This window comes from Cibotium barometz, chromosome 15 (genome assembly GCF_041138505.1).
Source record: "Cibotium barometz isolate CiBa-2024 chromosome 15, ASM4113850v1, whole genome shotgun sequence".
Lineage (NCBI taxonomy): Eukaryota > Viridiplantae > Streptophyta > Polypodiopsida > Cyatheales > Cibotiaceae > Cibotium > Cibotium barometz.
The window spans coordinates 10379015-10394803 of record NC_141060.1 but is presented as its reverse complement, the minus strand read 5'-3'; the positions used below and the strand labels follow the sequence as shown (position 1 = coordinate 10394803).

Here is a 15789-nt window from a genome sequence, read left to right as displayed (position 1 = left end):
CACTAAAATCTCCCTTACAAAAGGATCGAGAGCATTTTTTACTCATCATGCCCATGCTTAACAATGCCACTCATTTAAAACCAAAGGGCTCTTGCTAAAGCGTGTTCATATCCCAATTTTTTTGAGGACATGAATAAGAAGAGATCCATTTTGCACTAGAATGAGGCTCTTTTTTCTTCTACAAATGAATTACTTGGGCAAAGCATTTAATTTTTGTACTAGAAAGAGGCTCTTTTTTCTTCTACAAATGAATTTAATTTATGAGCGGTAAGTTCCCTTTAAGAGACTCACCCCCCTAAAAACTAAAGAGAGTAGGATTTTAACCCTTGATCTCTTGTTTAAACTCTATGAGCTGATTAGGCTACACATCCAAGAACATATGCTTTAGTTATTTGTGTTGTTTTTTTACCCCACTTTTTTTCTTTTCGCTAAGTAGCTTTTGTTTTCTTATACCTTGCACTGGTTCTTTTTTGCATCCTTAGTAAAACCCAAAAATAAACAACATTTTATAATTATGCTTGTAACCATAGAGACAGTCTAGAAGTGATATATCATCAAGCAAAAACATTAACACGTCCTCCACTAGACTAGCATCATGCATTAACCTAAGCATGAAAGTTGAACAAGACCGTATGGCAATTATGTAGACTTAGCTGCCTTGTTTATATGCTTCTTTTTCTAAGCATATAGTTACTCGTAGAGCTCCGGACTGATCAGCTCAAACACTTGACTGATTGATGACAATGCCTGCCTTTCTTTCATTATCTTCTTAGCTGCTTTCAAAGCTCGCCTCTCACCCTCTGCACGTATATCTGGGTCTTGTATTGCTTCAAAGTCCTCCACGTGTGCAATTCCAACAATTCTCCTGCAAAATGACCTCACGTGTACATCAGTGTATGTAAACTTTTGAGGCAACCATCACCACCATAAGCTCTTGACTTTCACAGCCCATAAAGCCCTCTTTCATGTCACAATTCTTCCCTCAAAATCACATGATAAAATAAGTCTCATGAGCTTACAGTACTATATAAATTGCTCAATTTTTATTTTAGTCCTTAAATGGCTTGCAAGTCTCTCCTCAAAAGGCTTGAATTGCCACATGGTAGAGAAACAAAAACCCACACAACATTGCTAAAGGAATTGGTCCTGAGCTCCCTGCTTCTGAGCTGCACCCCTGTTTCACCCCGTGCCTCGCCCCCCTCTGTGCACTCCCTGCCTCCCCCCCTCTCCTGAAAGCCTCTGTGCGTCCCTGCTTGCCCCCCCCCCCCCCCCCCCCCCCCCCCCCCCTCTCCTGAAAGCCTCTGTGCGTCCCTGCTTTGCCCCCCTGGGGGCACCTGACCACTGCAGTCCACATGTCCAGTGTCTGGGGTACCCCGTCCTTAAAGGGAGCTGCCTGGCCTGGGGCTCTACAGATCTGCATGTGCATCACAGAGTGCTTTTTGCGACAAGCAGTACCCAGCATACTGGAGTGTGTTGGTTGCAGACAACTGCAAGACCTTTCTCAAGGTCTCAAAACGACAAGGTTTGTTTTGACAACTGCAGACCCCCTATTCTGTAGTGTTATCCTTCCCAAATCCCAATGAAGTAACCAATTATCAAGGTACGAGGGAAGGGAAGTGGTGGAATGCCATGGCATTTGTTAGAGATTTCTGAGAAAATTTCAGCTATCAATGCAATTGTAAACCATAGTTCACACTATATCTACCATCTCACAAGTTGATAAAGATGCATAATCTATTCCTCTACAGCTTGGGGTGAGCCCGTCAAGTATTCCTATTCGAATCTCTAGCTCTAGTTGGGAGGTGATTAAAGGCCGTTGCCTACCTCATCCACTGATGGGGGCAGTGCATCCTGTGCTTGCTAAGAGTTCATCTCTCGTTCAGCTGTGACTTCACCGTACTAGAGTCTATCGACTCTAGAGCGATACTGAATGCAATTTTCACGTGGTCAAGTGAAAATGCCCAAAAAAACAATTTTCTACTAAAAAAAAAAACAGTCTCCAATTCACATGGACAGATTTTTGACAAGATCAGGCCTACCTAATCATTTTTGCAGCAGCAAAACCAAGAGTGTCCTGGAAGATTCCTGTCATGTACTTTTTCTGTGCTGAAATCCTTTCTGTGGAGCTCTTGTAAACTGACGCGTGGAATGCATCTCCTGAGACGTCCCAATTTGCGGTCCACAATGATGTAAACTTGTGCTCAAATCCATTCCATGTCTCCGCTAGAGTTGATAAGATCCATTTCTTGTAGTCCTGCACACATTCCATAGATTTATAAGTTTAAAAAAATACAAAGTTTGCCAAAAGTACTGTCTTTGATGACTCTTTCAAGTTTTCTTTATAAGGTGTCACACTTGAGTTCGCATTCACAACATGCTTGTGACTAGGGAGACAAGATGCCAGTGTTGCACCAAAATGGGCATCAAATAGGATTCCAGCCAAGTCATGTAGTTAAGGGGGAGAGTTACAAGTGTCTCCTAATGCATTACGAGATCATCTTCACATTCAAAAAGCATGGCGCTTATAGAGATATGGGAAGCAGTGGCCACTTACACTGACTTGTTCGACTGTCCATGTTCAAGATAATGATGGCAATAAGAAAACATAGTGTTCAACAACTAATGTTCAAGGCTACAGCATTTCTTACTGCCTCCATGATTCCATAAGCTTATGTCACCACACATGACTCAGGCAATCGATGGAAACAATGTGCATCGATATGGGCAGTCACTAAAGCTATCGCAAGACCACCGTTTTGACTTCATTCTTGCTTGAGTATGAAGAGTGTAGCTCAGTATGGATGGCGAAGGACCCAAAGGGAGCCCAAAGGGAGAAGCAGGGAGAAGCAAAAGAGTGGAAAAAACTGGAAAAGAAAAATAGGATCATATATTTTGGGAAAGTTATATAAAGAAATACCACCAGCAGTCTTTGAAGGATCTAGCACTCAAAAACTAAAGTGCCATATGTCCCCGGTGTTGTAGTGGGTTAGTAAGGCAGTTGACTCCCTGCGTGTTGACACAGGTTCAACCCTTGCCCTCTATACCGGTAGACTGGTGGTAGTATATATATAATATAGAATCACCAAAAAAAAACCAAGACGTAGAGAGCAGTGCAATCTTAATATATGCACAAGTTATGGATGTTTTAAATAAATTTGACCATTTATGACAATTCTGGGCCAGTTCTCAACAGTTTTGACCAAAGTTGACCTGCATTTATCAATCCGCAGAATTGACTAGTATTTGGCCAGTGCTTTTTGACCATACGTAAACAGTTCTGATATGTTTTCTGAACCATGAAGTGTTCAGACCAAGAGTCAACTATCTTTGACCAGTTCAACCATCATTGACCAAGGTTGGACCATCCTTGGGTTCACAGGGCTCTCTTAACAGAACAAGCTGTCTATATCTCTTACAAGGACAAGACAGAATCAACTGGTGCACTCACACATGCACGAGTTCTAACTCACCATCTTATCCATACATTTCTCACCCATAAGTTCTCCAAATGTCTAATATAGACATTTCCTTCTATAATGAAAGTCCCATCACACCTTTAATGAAGCCTTTGAATCAACATATGAACTGTGCCTCAACTTGGGCAAAAATGTGAAGTTAGCCATATGTACCTGTCGATTATTTTGATGGTCAGCATGCCCGTTTTGTGAGAAATAAGCAAGTAAAAGGTTTCCAAGAAAGGCCCCTACATCAAATCCAATAGGTCCGTAAAACGCAAACTCCGGATCTATAACTTTTGTTGATGAAGGTGTAGCCATGATAGATCCAGTGTGCAAATCTCCGTGAATCAATGCTTGGGACCTCTCACAAAACCTGCAAGATTTTACCACATCAAAACATGTACTTGCTTAATCATGACTGTGCTTACAGCTAAGATGCAGAACATCTTAAGACCACAAAGATTATGTTTATGCAGTGGATATCATGTGGTTTGGCCAAGTCGGAGATTACAGGTCGTTTATGAGCCAAAAAGGACTCTTTTTGAGAGGATAGCCCTAGAAAGGTCTACTTGCGTATGGGATGCACTCCTTGCTTTAATAAAGATTGGGCTCCTAGCATATATACAAACAAGTGCTCCAGGGCCATGCTTCCTTGCAACAATTCTCAAGTTAGGGAAAAGGTGTCCTGAGAGATCCACATCAATTGCCTATTGTGCCAGAAAGAAATGAACCTTGTTCCGAATCCAGAGGAAAGCTTCTCAACACCCTCCAAACACCCTGACTCCACTACTAGCATTACTTGAACGTGTAAATAAAATCAATCCAAATTGCACTCACCAGTCTCCAATGTTACTGGATGGGTGCATCTCAATAATCTTAATTCATGTGGCAGTACCAAACTTTTCACACAATAATGCTGCAAAATATCTCTCACTGTGATAAAAAATAACTCCTCCCACTATCTCATGGGGTATAATTGTATTGTCAGTAGTTAACAGTATGGGCATTTTTCACACAAGGCTTGTACTATGTGCATATATCATGAATTATACACAATAGAAAGCATATAGTACTAACCACAAAAGAGTGTGAGTGAGAATTGGAGCTTACAAAACCATTAAATCCACAACGGGCCCTTCCTTTCTGTGTAAGGTTCCATGTCTCTCATGTCATACATCATGAGCCATGCATCACGTCAATGGTGACCTTGGCTCTCACACCATGTGTATTCATAGTTTGCACAATGATGTGTATGTGCTTGCAACATAGTCACTGCTAGGTGTTACCATATCAACGCATATGTAGACATATCTATGGGTCATGTATAATATGTGATATGTCACATACCATGTATTTGAAAAAAAAAATAAAGAATCGAGTGAGTGTGCTCCAATATGTACCTTTTATTATGTAAAAATTTCAGCATTTGAAAGCAACACGCTTGTTAGAAAAACACTCTAAAATGTACTCGTGTCTATGTAAGCAAGCAGCCATGGGTTATCAGCACTAAGCATAAGCTCCACCATTGCCATATAAGCTCCCTCTTATTATTAAAGGCAATCCCACTAACCTTGAGAAATATATAGTTGTAGACGTTACATATCATTGCTCCAGGAAGCCATTAATCTCCCTCTCTCCTCATTTTTCCACTAGGTCTGTGCATGATACAATACTTTGGGCACAAAATTTTCCAGCTAAAGCAATGCTAGGCAGAGAGACATTAAGGCCTCAATTTGGACAGAGGAAGAAACTGATGCCAGGTAGGCACACAAGAACGTACACAGGTGATGCCAGGTAGGCACACAAGAAGACACGATGCAATCTCATCTCATCCGCACGAATCACACCACTCTATGGGATATGATCTTAATCCAGTGTAGAACCATACACAAAGTACGAAGTGTATGATATGTATGTGTGAGTATGGACAAGGATGGTACATAGCATACCTTGCTTTTCAATATTTAAAGCTGCATACACACATACATACATAGAAATGGCATTTCTGTCTTCAGGCTATTCATACAACATGCCCATTTGCTAGCTTTACATGAAAAAAAAAATTTCTTTTTCAACACTCAAAAGAGTAAATACTGGGATGCAGCAGGAGGCCCCAGATGCAGATGCAAAGAGGTGCGAAGCAAACAGGAGCAAATTACAAAAAGGAATTTCGAAATCCATAACACTCCCCCCCTGCATGCATCCACACCCATACAATACAATAAGGGAATGTATCATATGGTACCATAAGCATTGTACCACTAGGGGGGTTAAGAACAAGTACAGAATATGTTTTACGTTGAGTATAAAGAGGAGATATCTCAACAATATGATCAGATTATTATGCATAAACCCTGATTGAGAGAACTGCTCAAAAGTAGACCATTCCTCTGACTAATGCAAACACTAAATAAAAGCAAACATGGAGCCAGACAGAAAAAGAGGGAGTGTCGGTACTTGGCCTTGAGATCTGCTACCTCCAGCTTTAACAACTCATCTTCACGCAAGGCCTTGGCATCCTCATCAAGTTGAGGAGATGTCCACCGATTGTTGCTTGCTTCCATGTAGGGCTCCGTAAAGATAACTTGCTCCGTGAGTCTACAGAGCTCAACATTACCACAAAACTCTGCAACTGAAAAGCCAGAAACATAGACATATATGCGAGAAAACCCAAATTACAAACTCTTCAAGGTTTTCCAAGCCAGAAACATAGACATATATGCGAGAAAACCCAAATTACAAACTCTTCAAGGTTTTCCATGCCCTTGCTAGAATATAATGCCCACTTAAATAGCATAAACCCCACAAATTTAATTTACTTGACAAAAGCACCTTTTCTTAGTTTAAAAGGGCACCTACCTGCAGATCGATGTGTTGTAGTTGAGATCGCTAGCAAAGAGGTTTGAAAGAGTGTCCTTGCCATATACTCCGACATGTGATCTGCTAAAAGAGGATAAGTAATGCCCTTGATAAATCCTTTCCGTAAGATAATATGGGGAGGCTCCAAGTACTGCATGATGATGATGGACATGCCGCGATCGAAATGATAAACCTCTGGCACGTACTGTGGACATAGACTTCCATGTTTTTTTAGAGTTATAGCTTCATAATAAGAGCGGTCAGGTGTCATGGGCCATGACTCTCCAACACAGCGGACGTAAGGTACCGACTGCAGTCACACCACTCTCCAATATCACAGTTATGATTTGAGAAGGCCAAGAAGGCAAACAACTGAACTACTATATCTTTATTGCTGAAGTAAACGAAGAAGAAATGTTCTAAATGAAAAATATACAACAAGCTGCATCTATTGTGCAGGCTGAAAATCAGAAAACCGAGATATTGATCTCAAAGAGGACAAATGCTGTGCTTTGCGCCCAGCCTCTTTTGAGCCTGCTCATCCGAGCCTAGGACCACATTCGTTCTGCTCTTCGCTAGTCTCCCCCAGCCCTGGATGAGGAGAGACTTCGTCAGCCACTCGTCTGGAATCCCTTGATTACCCTTCCTAGTGGCACATGCTAGGCTCCCGTCCTCACGTCTCATAATGGGCACTGAGCAGGGACCAGCCCAGTCTCTTGGAGAGTGGCTCACCTTCAGGCAGATCCCACCACAGACTCGGGAGGGAGCCTTGGGCAAAGACAGGCTCACCCTCGACATCAACTCCTCCATCCCTCCAGAGTGGCTTGCACTAGTCCAAGATCTGTCTCCCCCTAAGTAGGTAGGGGTTTTTACCAAACATGATATCCAGATAGCGGTCCACGGTGCAGATGGAGGCTCTCTCATGACTTTTTCTATTGGGCCACAGGGCAGATTGAGCCGTTTCAAAAAGTGGCCAAAAATAGATTTTCGAGATTATGGTTATGGAAGGCCAACCACCGAAGTGGCAGCAGTGGAATCCAGGCAAGTGACAATGGCACAATCCCTTCGCCCATGAGGATGCCCCTGACATCCCCTTCTTCGTGTACACAGTCCATCTAGGCCACACGATTCAAATGCCAAAGGTTGATAGTACACCAGAGACAGCAGTACATTAGCAGGTAGACCTAGGAAATCCCCTTACGTTTCCTCTCTGATTTTTGGAAACGGCTGTAGGACAGCTTTTGGCCATGGTGGAATATTCTTTTCCTTTGGCAGATAGCTCACAAGATCTTGGCAGTGGGCACTTGGCTGGCAGTTTGCGGAAGCGCCAATTTTTCTGCGGATCTGAAGCAGCGGTCCTTTCCTCAGGGTCAAAGACAGCAAGGTTACTTGGCATTACAGGCCACCTGTTTGGCTGTCCCCCACCCACACACCCACCCCATCCGCCCCCCGCCACCCCCCCCCCCCCCCCCCCGCGCCCGCGCAATGGGAATGTATGAGATAGCTTCTTCCGAGAGCGGCCAGCAAGGAAGGAAGAGGCCCTCTCTGTCCCCAACAGTTTTTCTTGTCTCCCTTTATTGAGACTAGGTCATGTACTTTTTTCAGCTGCATTTTGGTAACTAATAGAAGACCGTTTCGGCTGCGTTTTGGTAACTAATGGAAGAATCTTTTCTTGGCGGCGGGGGGGAGGGGGGGGGGGTTTTAATATAGCGTATTTTTGAAAAAAAAGTATGTGTGGGTCTGTGTACAGTGAACAGCTAAATCTCTTCAATGCGTGGTTCAGTATGGTCTCTTCTCCGGATCAGTTGGTTTCAGACCAGAATGTGAATATCAAGGTTTACCAAAGAATGACCAGCACAAGAACAAGGTTCTGTGTATTGAGCTTGGCAAATCTCTCCAGAAGTTCTCTCCTGAGGAACTTTTTATTTATGATATGCTGATTGATGACTTTGTGGACAGTAAAAAGGATTGGCAATTTCCGGATCCTCATTTCCGGTTTTGTATCCCTCTCCCTTCGGTGGTCTCTCCACTGAAGAAGTTAAAATGTTGTGGTGATTTTTTTCCCAAGCAAAATGCCTCTTGCGAATGAGGTGGCACAATGGATAAAATCATAATTCCAAGGAAATGTAGTTGATGGTGTGTATTGTACTGCCAGAGGGTTTTATGAGATTCTTGTTAAAGAACCTAACATAGAGTAGCTTTGCTGAAAAATCACCTCTCATGTTTGGCACTCAATTGGTTCATGTATTGCCGTGGTCGGCGAATAAAGACTAAGAAAGTGTCATTAAGCATAAATGCCCGGTGTGGGTCACAATGAAGCATTGGGTAAGGTATTGAATATGGAATTTCTGATTCTCTGGGATACAATTAGGCCTGTTGTTCCCTCGGTCTCTACTGGAATAAAATGAATTGATAATGGACACCTTGGGATTGGCCATTGAAACTATGAGCTTATTTGGGGAACTTTTGCTCGTGCATGCTTTAAATGTAAATAGTTTGGGCATATCTCCAATAAATGTCTTACTGTCATTCATAAACCACCAGTTGTGGCCCAGCTTCCGATGGTGTTAGTTTCACCTTCTAATTCTACTACAAATGCCATTCCTGCGTCGCCCTCTGCTACTTTGGCTAAGCAGCAAGAAAAACTAAAAGGCTCATAGCCCGTAGTTAATCAGCAAACCTCCACCAATAAGGCTATGCCATCCCGTTGACAATGCGGTTTCAGGTAATTGGGTTCAAGTTTGTATTGGAGATACTCAGCTCTTTGATAAGCATGATGTTATTTGGAATGTATTGCGGGATCCGAGGGGGTCTGCGCATATGGATGAGAGTTAAATCCCCTCATTTCTCTGTCATGTACATAACAATAAAGTGTGTTACCTATAATGTACAAGGTATTTGCAATCCTCATAAATGGAGATGTTTATGGAATTATGTACATATGACGAGACCAGATATATTTTGTTTGCAAGAACACAATCAGCATGAATATGGTGGCTAGTTTGTCCATTTTGCTGGACATGACATTTTCTATGACGGAAGCAAACAATTCTCGGGTGTTGCTTTTCATTAGGCCGATGTATGATTGTGCAATGTATTTTGCAGGGTGAAATTTTTCAGTTTGCAGAAGTGTATGGATCTCAATCTTCCCATGAGCGGCAAAGAACTTGGAATTTCTTCTATTCCTATCCCTGGTTGACAAATGCTTTTGATTGTGGAGATTTTAACAACTCTCCACAAAGAGAGGATAATACATTTGGCTCTTCTCATATGCTACATGTTCAGCGTCAGGCTTGGGATAATTTCATTCTGCAAACGGATGCTTCTGATCTTTGGCTTTCTACTATGGTTGGAATTCCAGGATTCACTTATCACCATAATGCTCTAACTCAATACTGGGCTGGATTGGACACATGGTATTTGTTACATACTCGACAGTATGACTCCTCATGTAAGCTTTGCGTTGATTATGCCTCAACACTCTCTGATCATACACCACTATGGTTGGCATTATATTTTCATATGCCCTTATGGGAACCTCCTCTGCACTATCAAAGACTGTTACACATAAATAACAGCTATCTCTCGCATGATGCCTTCAAATCTTTGATACATGATGCCATTTCTCCGCTTCTTACTCAGCTGCTAGACAATATTGACACTGCTTGGTTTCATTCAATAGTCACTAATTATGGCAGGTGCTATGTTGCTGACGCTAGGCAAAGAGTTGAAATGGCTAAGCGACAAATCCAATTGCTCACGACGCTCAGCCATCTTCAGACTCTTACACAAGATCAACAAAATGTGTTGCAAAGCCAAAGCGTGTGTCTCTGTGAATCAACAAAGAAAGATACATAAATGGCAAATCCGATCGAGATGTAAGCAAATCCAAGATCAAGGTTGCTCATCGAAACAATTTTTCAAAGCTTGCATGCTGACACACACAGAGACAAAATTGTGCGTGTTAAGAAATTTGATGGCACATGGACATCCACAAAAATGGAGCTTGCAACTAAATGTGTCAATCATTATCATCACATATTTCAGAGTTCATATATTGTGGATGCTGATGTTCATGATGCTCGAAAAAATTTCTTAAATTGTCTACATCTCATTGTTGACAATGAATCTACTTTGAGATATGATCTGCCCTTCATTGAGGAAGAGCTGACACATGCATTATTTGGCGTGGGACATTGGAAGTCACCTGGTTGGGATGGCACGTTAATGCCAGTTATCTATAAATTGGCAACTAAAATGCTTGCAAAGCATATTGGTAGTCTACTTTTATATGGTTTGCACCCACAACAGTATGGTTTTGTTCTCAGAAGACAAATTATGGATGATATTACTAACGTATATCTGGCGATGGAATATGCCAAATATACTTATCAGACATCCTTGTTATGCAAGTGGATGTAGCAAAAGCTTTCGATATAGTTCAATGGGACTACATAGCTGACGTCATGGCTGCAATGTGCTTTGGTTGTAAAATGCAACAAGCTATTTTTTGGTTATATCGGGATAGTACTGCCCAGTGTGTTTTGGGTCGTGATCTTTCATCGAAGTGGACACAACAAAAATCTGTGCGTCAAGGATACCCTCTTAGTGCATTACTCTATGTGATTGCCACACATCCATTTTTGATGTATATGGATGTCTTGACTGCACAAGGGCAATTACATGGTCTATAATTACCCAATGGTTCGCATTTTGTGGCCCAGGCTATGCAGATGATTCTTTGTTCATGCCTAAAAATGATCCAAATAATCTAAAGTGCATCATGAGAACATTAGAATTATTTGGTAAAGTAGTTGGACTTTATATCAACTTTTCTAAGTCTAAACTGCTTCCATTGACTTCTTGTGACTTGCATGCACTGTTATGGCCAGGACAAATTATTTCACCAAACCACCTAGTTAGACATTTTGGATATCCACTAGCATGGTATATGTTTACGTAGGATGCCATTAATTGGGTATTAAACGAATTGAAGGCCAAACTAGCATATTGGAAGCTTTCTACATGGCCTTTACATGTGCATCTCATAATTATTCAATCAATCATTATGGACTATGTGCAATTTTATTTGCCGTTGTTGATTTGGCATAAAACTGATATTAATACTTTTATGTCTGATGCCTTGGAATTGTTGTTACCGTCAATGATGGACAGGCAATCTTGCCCATCCAACCCCCCCTCCCATGGGACAGGCAATAGTGTTAACAATCTGTAAGCAGTGTTATCCAAGATGGTTTACAAAATCACCAGTATTCAAAAGAGATAACAAAACAAGCACTAAGACACAGATGTACAAATGTTGAACAGTACAAGTGAAGGCAAGAGTAAGCAGACCTGTTTCAACACAAGAGATCCATTAGGTCCTACCACAATATATACAAAGTTGAGATTTCCATCCCCGACTTCCTGCACATTCCAATCTGTACCTGCACCACCTAGCCTGCCTGCCAAGCTTGGATACTTCTTGATATACTCAACTACAGTCATGGTATCCAATATATAGAAGTCATCCTTTTGCTCAGGTGTGTCATCATCCTGCTTACATCCACTTGAAAGAAGATCTCCACTAGTCTGGAGTGTTTGCAACCCTGTGGCTGCACCTGATTCTTCATTATGTTTGCAAAATACAGCAATGTCAAAGACCTTTGTGCCTTGTTGTCTGGTTATGATGCCCTGTTCATTAGTAGCAAAAATGCATGCAATTAAGACTATGATGCCTTGCTATGTATACAAGTCATGAGCAAGCCAGACAAATCATGAATGTTATGTTCTTCAAAATACCTTATCAGTGATTATGGCCGTGATCAGTCTAGCCGGAGTCACATCAAATGCCGGATTCCAGACGGAAACCCCTGATGCTGCCACCTGAGATCCTTCTCCTCCATGTGAGTGAGTCAACTCTTTCGAAGACCTCTCCTCAATGATAATGCTATCTCCAGATGGCAAAGTAGTATCAATTGAAGTCAGAGGGGCTGCCACATAAAATGGTATCCCGTGATGGAAAGCTGACAGTGCCAGGTTGTACGTGCCAATCTTATTAGCGGTATCACCTGTCATCATCATTTCAGTAAATAGCAATCTATGCTTGCACAGACAATACAGTCTCAGATATTTAGATACACATCGTCACATGATGAATCTAACTTTTTCCTTTCCAGTAATTGCTGTTTTATTATTTGTCGGAGTTTTATTATGCATCGAGGGCTTACCCTTTAACTTTTCCTACATCTTAACCCCAGCTCCACGTAGCCTACTGTAATTTAGAACTACATGGTTAAATATCATAAAACTCATTTCTATGGCCTAAGCCTAAAATCAGACAGGTTGAGCAGTCCCAATAATTGAGGCCACACAGCGGGCACTCAAAATATGAAGACCCACCTTTCTGCAGCTCACAACAGTCACTTCAAACCCTTGGGAAGCCGTAAAATCCCCAAGCCATTGAACTTAGCTTTTGTCTGCCCTCAAGGTTTAGAACCTTCAAGTAAAACTAGACGAGAGTCTCGGCAAGAGAGAAATTTCTTGCTAAGAAACCCATAAGAACTGAAATGGGAGTACAGTGAGAGAAGAGCTCTGAAACAGAAGAAGAGTAGCAGTGGTACAAATTTTAAAATACAGGTACAAATCCACTTTGTCAGCAATGTGCTTGTGCATGGGTAGGGAGGTAAATGGAGCAGCCTGCACCGTAATGATGGCGGTGATGAGTACTCTTGCCTGTGTTATCTTCCAACACACGAGAGCCTCACTTGGCCTAGCGCGTGGTCAGATTCGAGATTTGCTCCAGGCAGCCCTCATTGCCGAATCACCGATATTCACATTGCACAACCCAGTGGAGTTTGATTCTCCCACAGCGGCTGACAGGGTGCTGCAGCGGAGTCCCATTGCGATGCGATACGCACAGCTCAGGTGTTCTTTGCTCGATGGCACCACGGGTTTGACGGTTGACCCCACATCCGATCCCCTTGCAGGACTGTCTGGCTCCCCCATCACGTTTGCTTCCCAAGCATCCAAAAGGAGTATACCCCCCCTCCTCCACTCAATTGGTCGAGCTATTGGACAGGTCTTGGAATCCCCTCAGGCCATCGCCTCTATGGTGGCCAGGGCAATTGGCGTTCCCTCTATCAGAGTATCTGTAGCCTCTCTGGAGGCTCTCCAACACGTCAGCGCACTGCCCAGCCTCCTCAAGGAAAGGCAGTTTCTGTAACGCAAGGAGTACTCAGATCCCACAAGGAGTACTCGGATGGGACACCTGGCCAGAGCCTGCCCATGACCTTAGGCCTGCTGAGGATACCCATCAAACCCGCACCCATACCTGCTCCGAGAACTCTCCGAATGGCCAGGCAGACCCAGCGTCCAACCACCAGCCTCCCCAACGACAGGCCCAACACTCAGAGGACTCAAGCCGTTGGCAGCCAACACGGTGAAGTCGTCACAGGCACACCCCCCCCCCACCCCCAAAGACAAGATTGGTGGGACCCTGGAGGCACCAATTTTACCTCAAGACCAGGATCTTACTGCAAGGCAGCCCCACCCACCACGCAGGAGGTTCAGGATTCCTCTGCCCACATGCCTCTCCACGAGGTTGTGGATAAGGAGCTCCCCCACCTGTCCCCCGTCGTCTCGTGATCCCCGCCACTCCCCCTCCCCAGCTCCCTCCGCCCTCTCCCCTCCCCTTCAGCGCCTCATCCCTCCCGGCGGAAGCAGCCCAGCTCTGTGCACCGCCTGATTCATCAGTTCTCCAACCCAATGGAGATGACGATTGCAACTTCCCTGGTGGCTGCCTTGTGCGCACCTCCCCCCCCTCCCCCCCCCCCCCCCCCCGGCACACCGCCACCGCGGAACCCCCCTGTGGCCCCCTCTGTATCATGGAGAAGCCCATGGATTGGATTACAGCCTCTTCCGATGCTTGCCGGTGGATTCAAGCGAGTTCTCAGAGACATTGGCTCCCCTCCGAGCCTGTATGAACTTCTACCACTCTCGCTCCACCACCTCTGATAGCGACACCACGGTCTTCTCCTTCCCCCTCAGGGTCTCCCCCAACAATGCTTGGGATTGCGAGACGTCAACTTCTGCTATCCACTCTCAAGAAGCCGCTCTCTCCCTCCTTGTTGTAGACAGACGACTCAGTGATATAGCCACCTATTGTCGGCCCCTAGCACTCGTAGAGTTAGGAGGATCACAACACCAGAACCGAGATGGATCCCTCGCCTCCTAGAGTCTGGAGGTGTTCCTGTTTGTCTTTTTGCATGTGTCAGTGATGGTAGCCCTTATGCCGGTGTATCACTACTGCTATTGTGATGGGTGCGAGTCCCAAGTAGATCATCAGCAGAGCTACACAGCATATATGGCGGGCCCATTGCAGCGTGGCCATTAAGAACACTCTCCCCCCCCCCTCCCCCCCCAAACTGAGTCTATCCATTCCATTAGGGCTTTTACATCATTCATACCATCCACGTCCAGTGGGGGCAGCTTCAGGAGGGCAGTTAGGATCACATGCATAGATGGCACAAGGCTTTTTAGAGCACCTGGCATAGGAGCCCCTTTCTCTCTGATCGGACCGGTGATATCACCTGGCATTACACGCCGCCCCGGTGAAGATTTACCCCCCTCCCTCCTGTATGGAGTAGGTTCCCTCTGAGAATCCAGCCATGGAGGGAACCACCCTGTACAAGGTAGGTTCCCTCTGAGAGAGGCCAGCCATGGATGGAACCACACTCCCCTTTTTTGTTGTTGCTGCTAACGAGGATTTTGAGCATGTACATTTAGTCTATAGCTGCTGTTTTAAACTAATAGCAGGATCTCTTTCCCGAAGAAAAAAAAAAGTATGGGCATTCAAAAAGCTCAACCATAGCGGTCACAAGATAAGGTATCTACCAGCCGTAATCTGCCATAGAACCGCATAGTGCTCCCTCCAAGCATTCACAGATTTGCCATGCAACCAAGTTACCGTAGCTCATCAAAGTATCTTAACGGTTGGCTGTCCTCAACAAGCCTTAGTGCATGCATAAGAAAACCTGAAACAGATTGCCATTTATGCTATGCACAAATAATCATAGCCTGCATGACTGGTCATGACTCATACCAGAATAAACCATAGGCTAAGCATTCTGCATACTGTGTAGAGTCTGTCCGTGCACCTCATCATAAGCCTGGCATTAACATCTAGATTCACATGCAGCTATGCATGATGCAACTGCACACATACTTTGGAAATCTCCCGTTCTTGGTACTTGCATCTGGACGTCCAGTCTCACTGAGCTCCATTCGGAAGAAAGGGGTCAGGACCAAATGGTGACAAATGAATTCATCCTCAGTGATCCACAAAAAAAATGTTCTCTATAGAATTGTAGCCATGGAAAGCTGCGTGGAGACAACCATGTTCGGCCTGTATGAACCTGGGTCAAATCGGGATGGATAATGCGGTTAGTCGAGATCTAGAAGAGGGGCATCC

At 43.9% G+C, this 15789-nt stretch overlaps 2 protein-coding genes across 2 annotated transcripts in view; both read right to left on the bottom strand.

Annotated features, from left to right (window-relative positions):
- Positions 1–482: 482 nt before the first annotated feature.
- MTK (S-methyl-5-thioribose kinase) lies at positions 483–11835 on the bottom strand. The gene is made up of 6 exons (XM_086809303.1): positions 11673–11835; positions 6318–6627; positions 5916–6090; positions 3630–3831; positions 2040–2254; positions 483–865 (listed from the first exon to the last, which is right to left on the bottom strand). Exons 1-6 carry the CDS (start codon positions 11823–11825, stop codon positions 691–693), a joined length of 1230 nt encoding a protein of 409 aa, XP_086665429.1. The 5' UTR covers positions 11826–11835; the 3' UTR covers positions 483–690.
- Positions 11826–15789, bottom strand: part of LOC147630959 (NagB/RpiA/CoA transferase-like superfamily protein) — a gene marked incomplete at its 3' end in the record, with an annotated part of 62578 nt that continues 58614 nt past the window's right edge. Inside the window, exons 8-9 of the mRNA XM_086809304.1 lie at positions 12120–12388; positions 11826–12011 (exon numbers count right to left, since the gene is read on the bottom strand). Of these exons, the coding sequence (XP_086665430.1) occupies positions 11826–12011; positions 12120–12388 (455 nt within the window). The remainder of the gene's footprint in view (positions 12012–12119; positions 12389–15789) is intronic.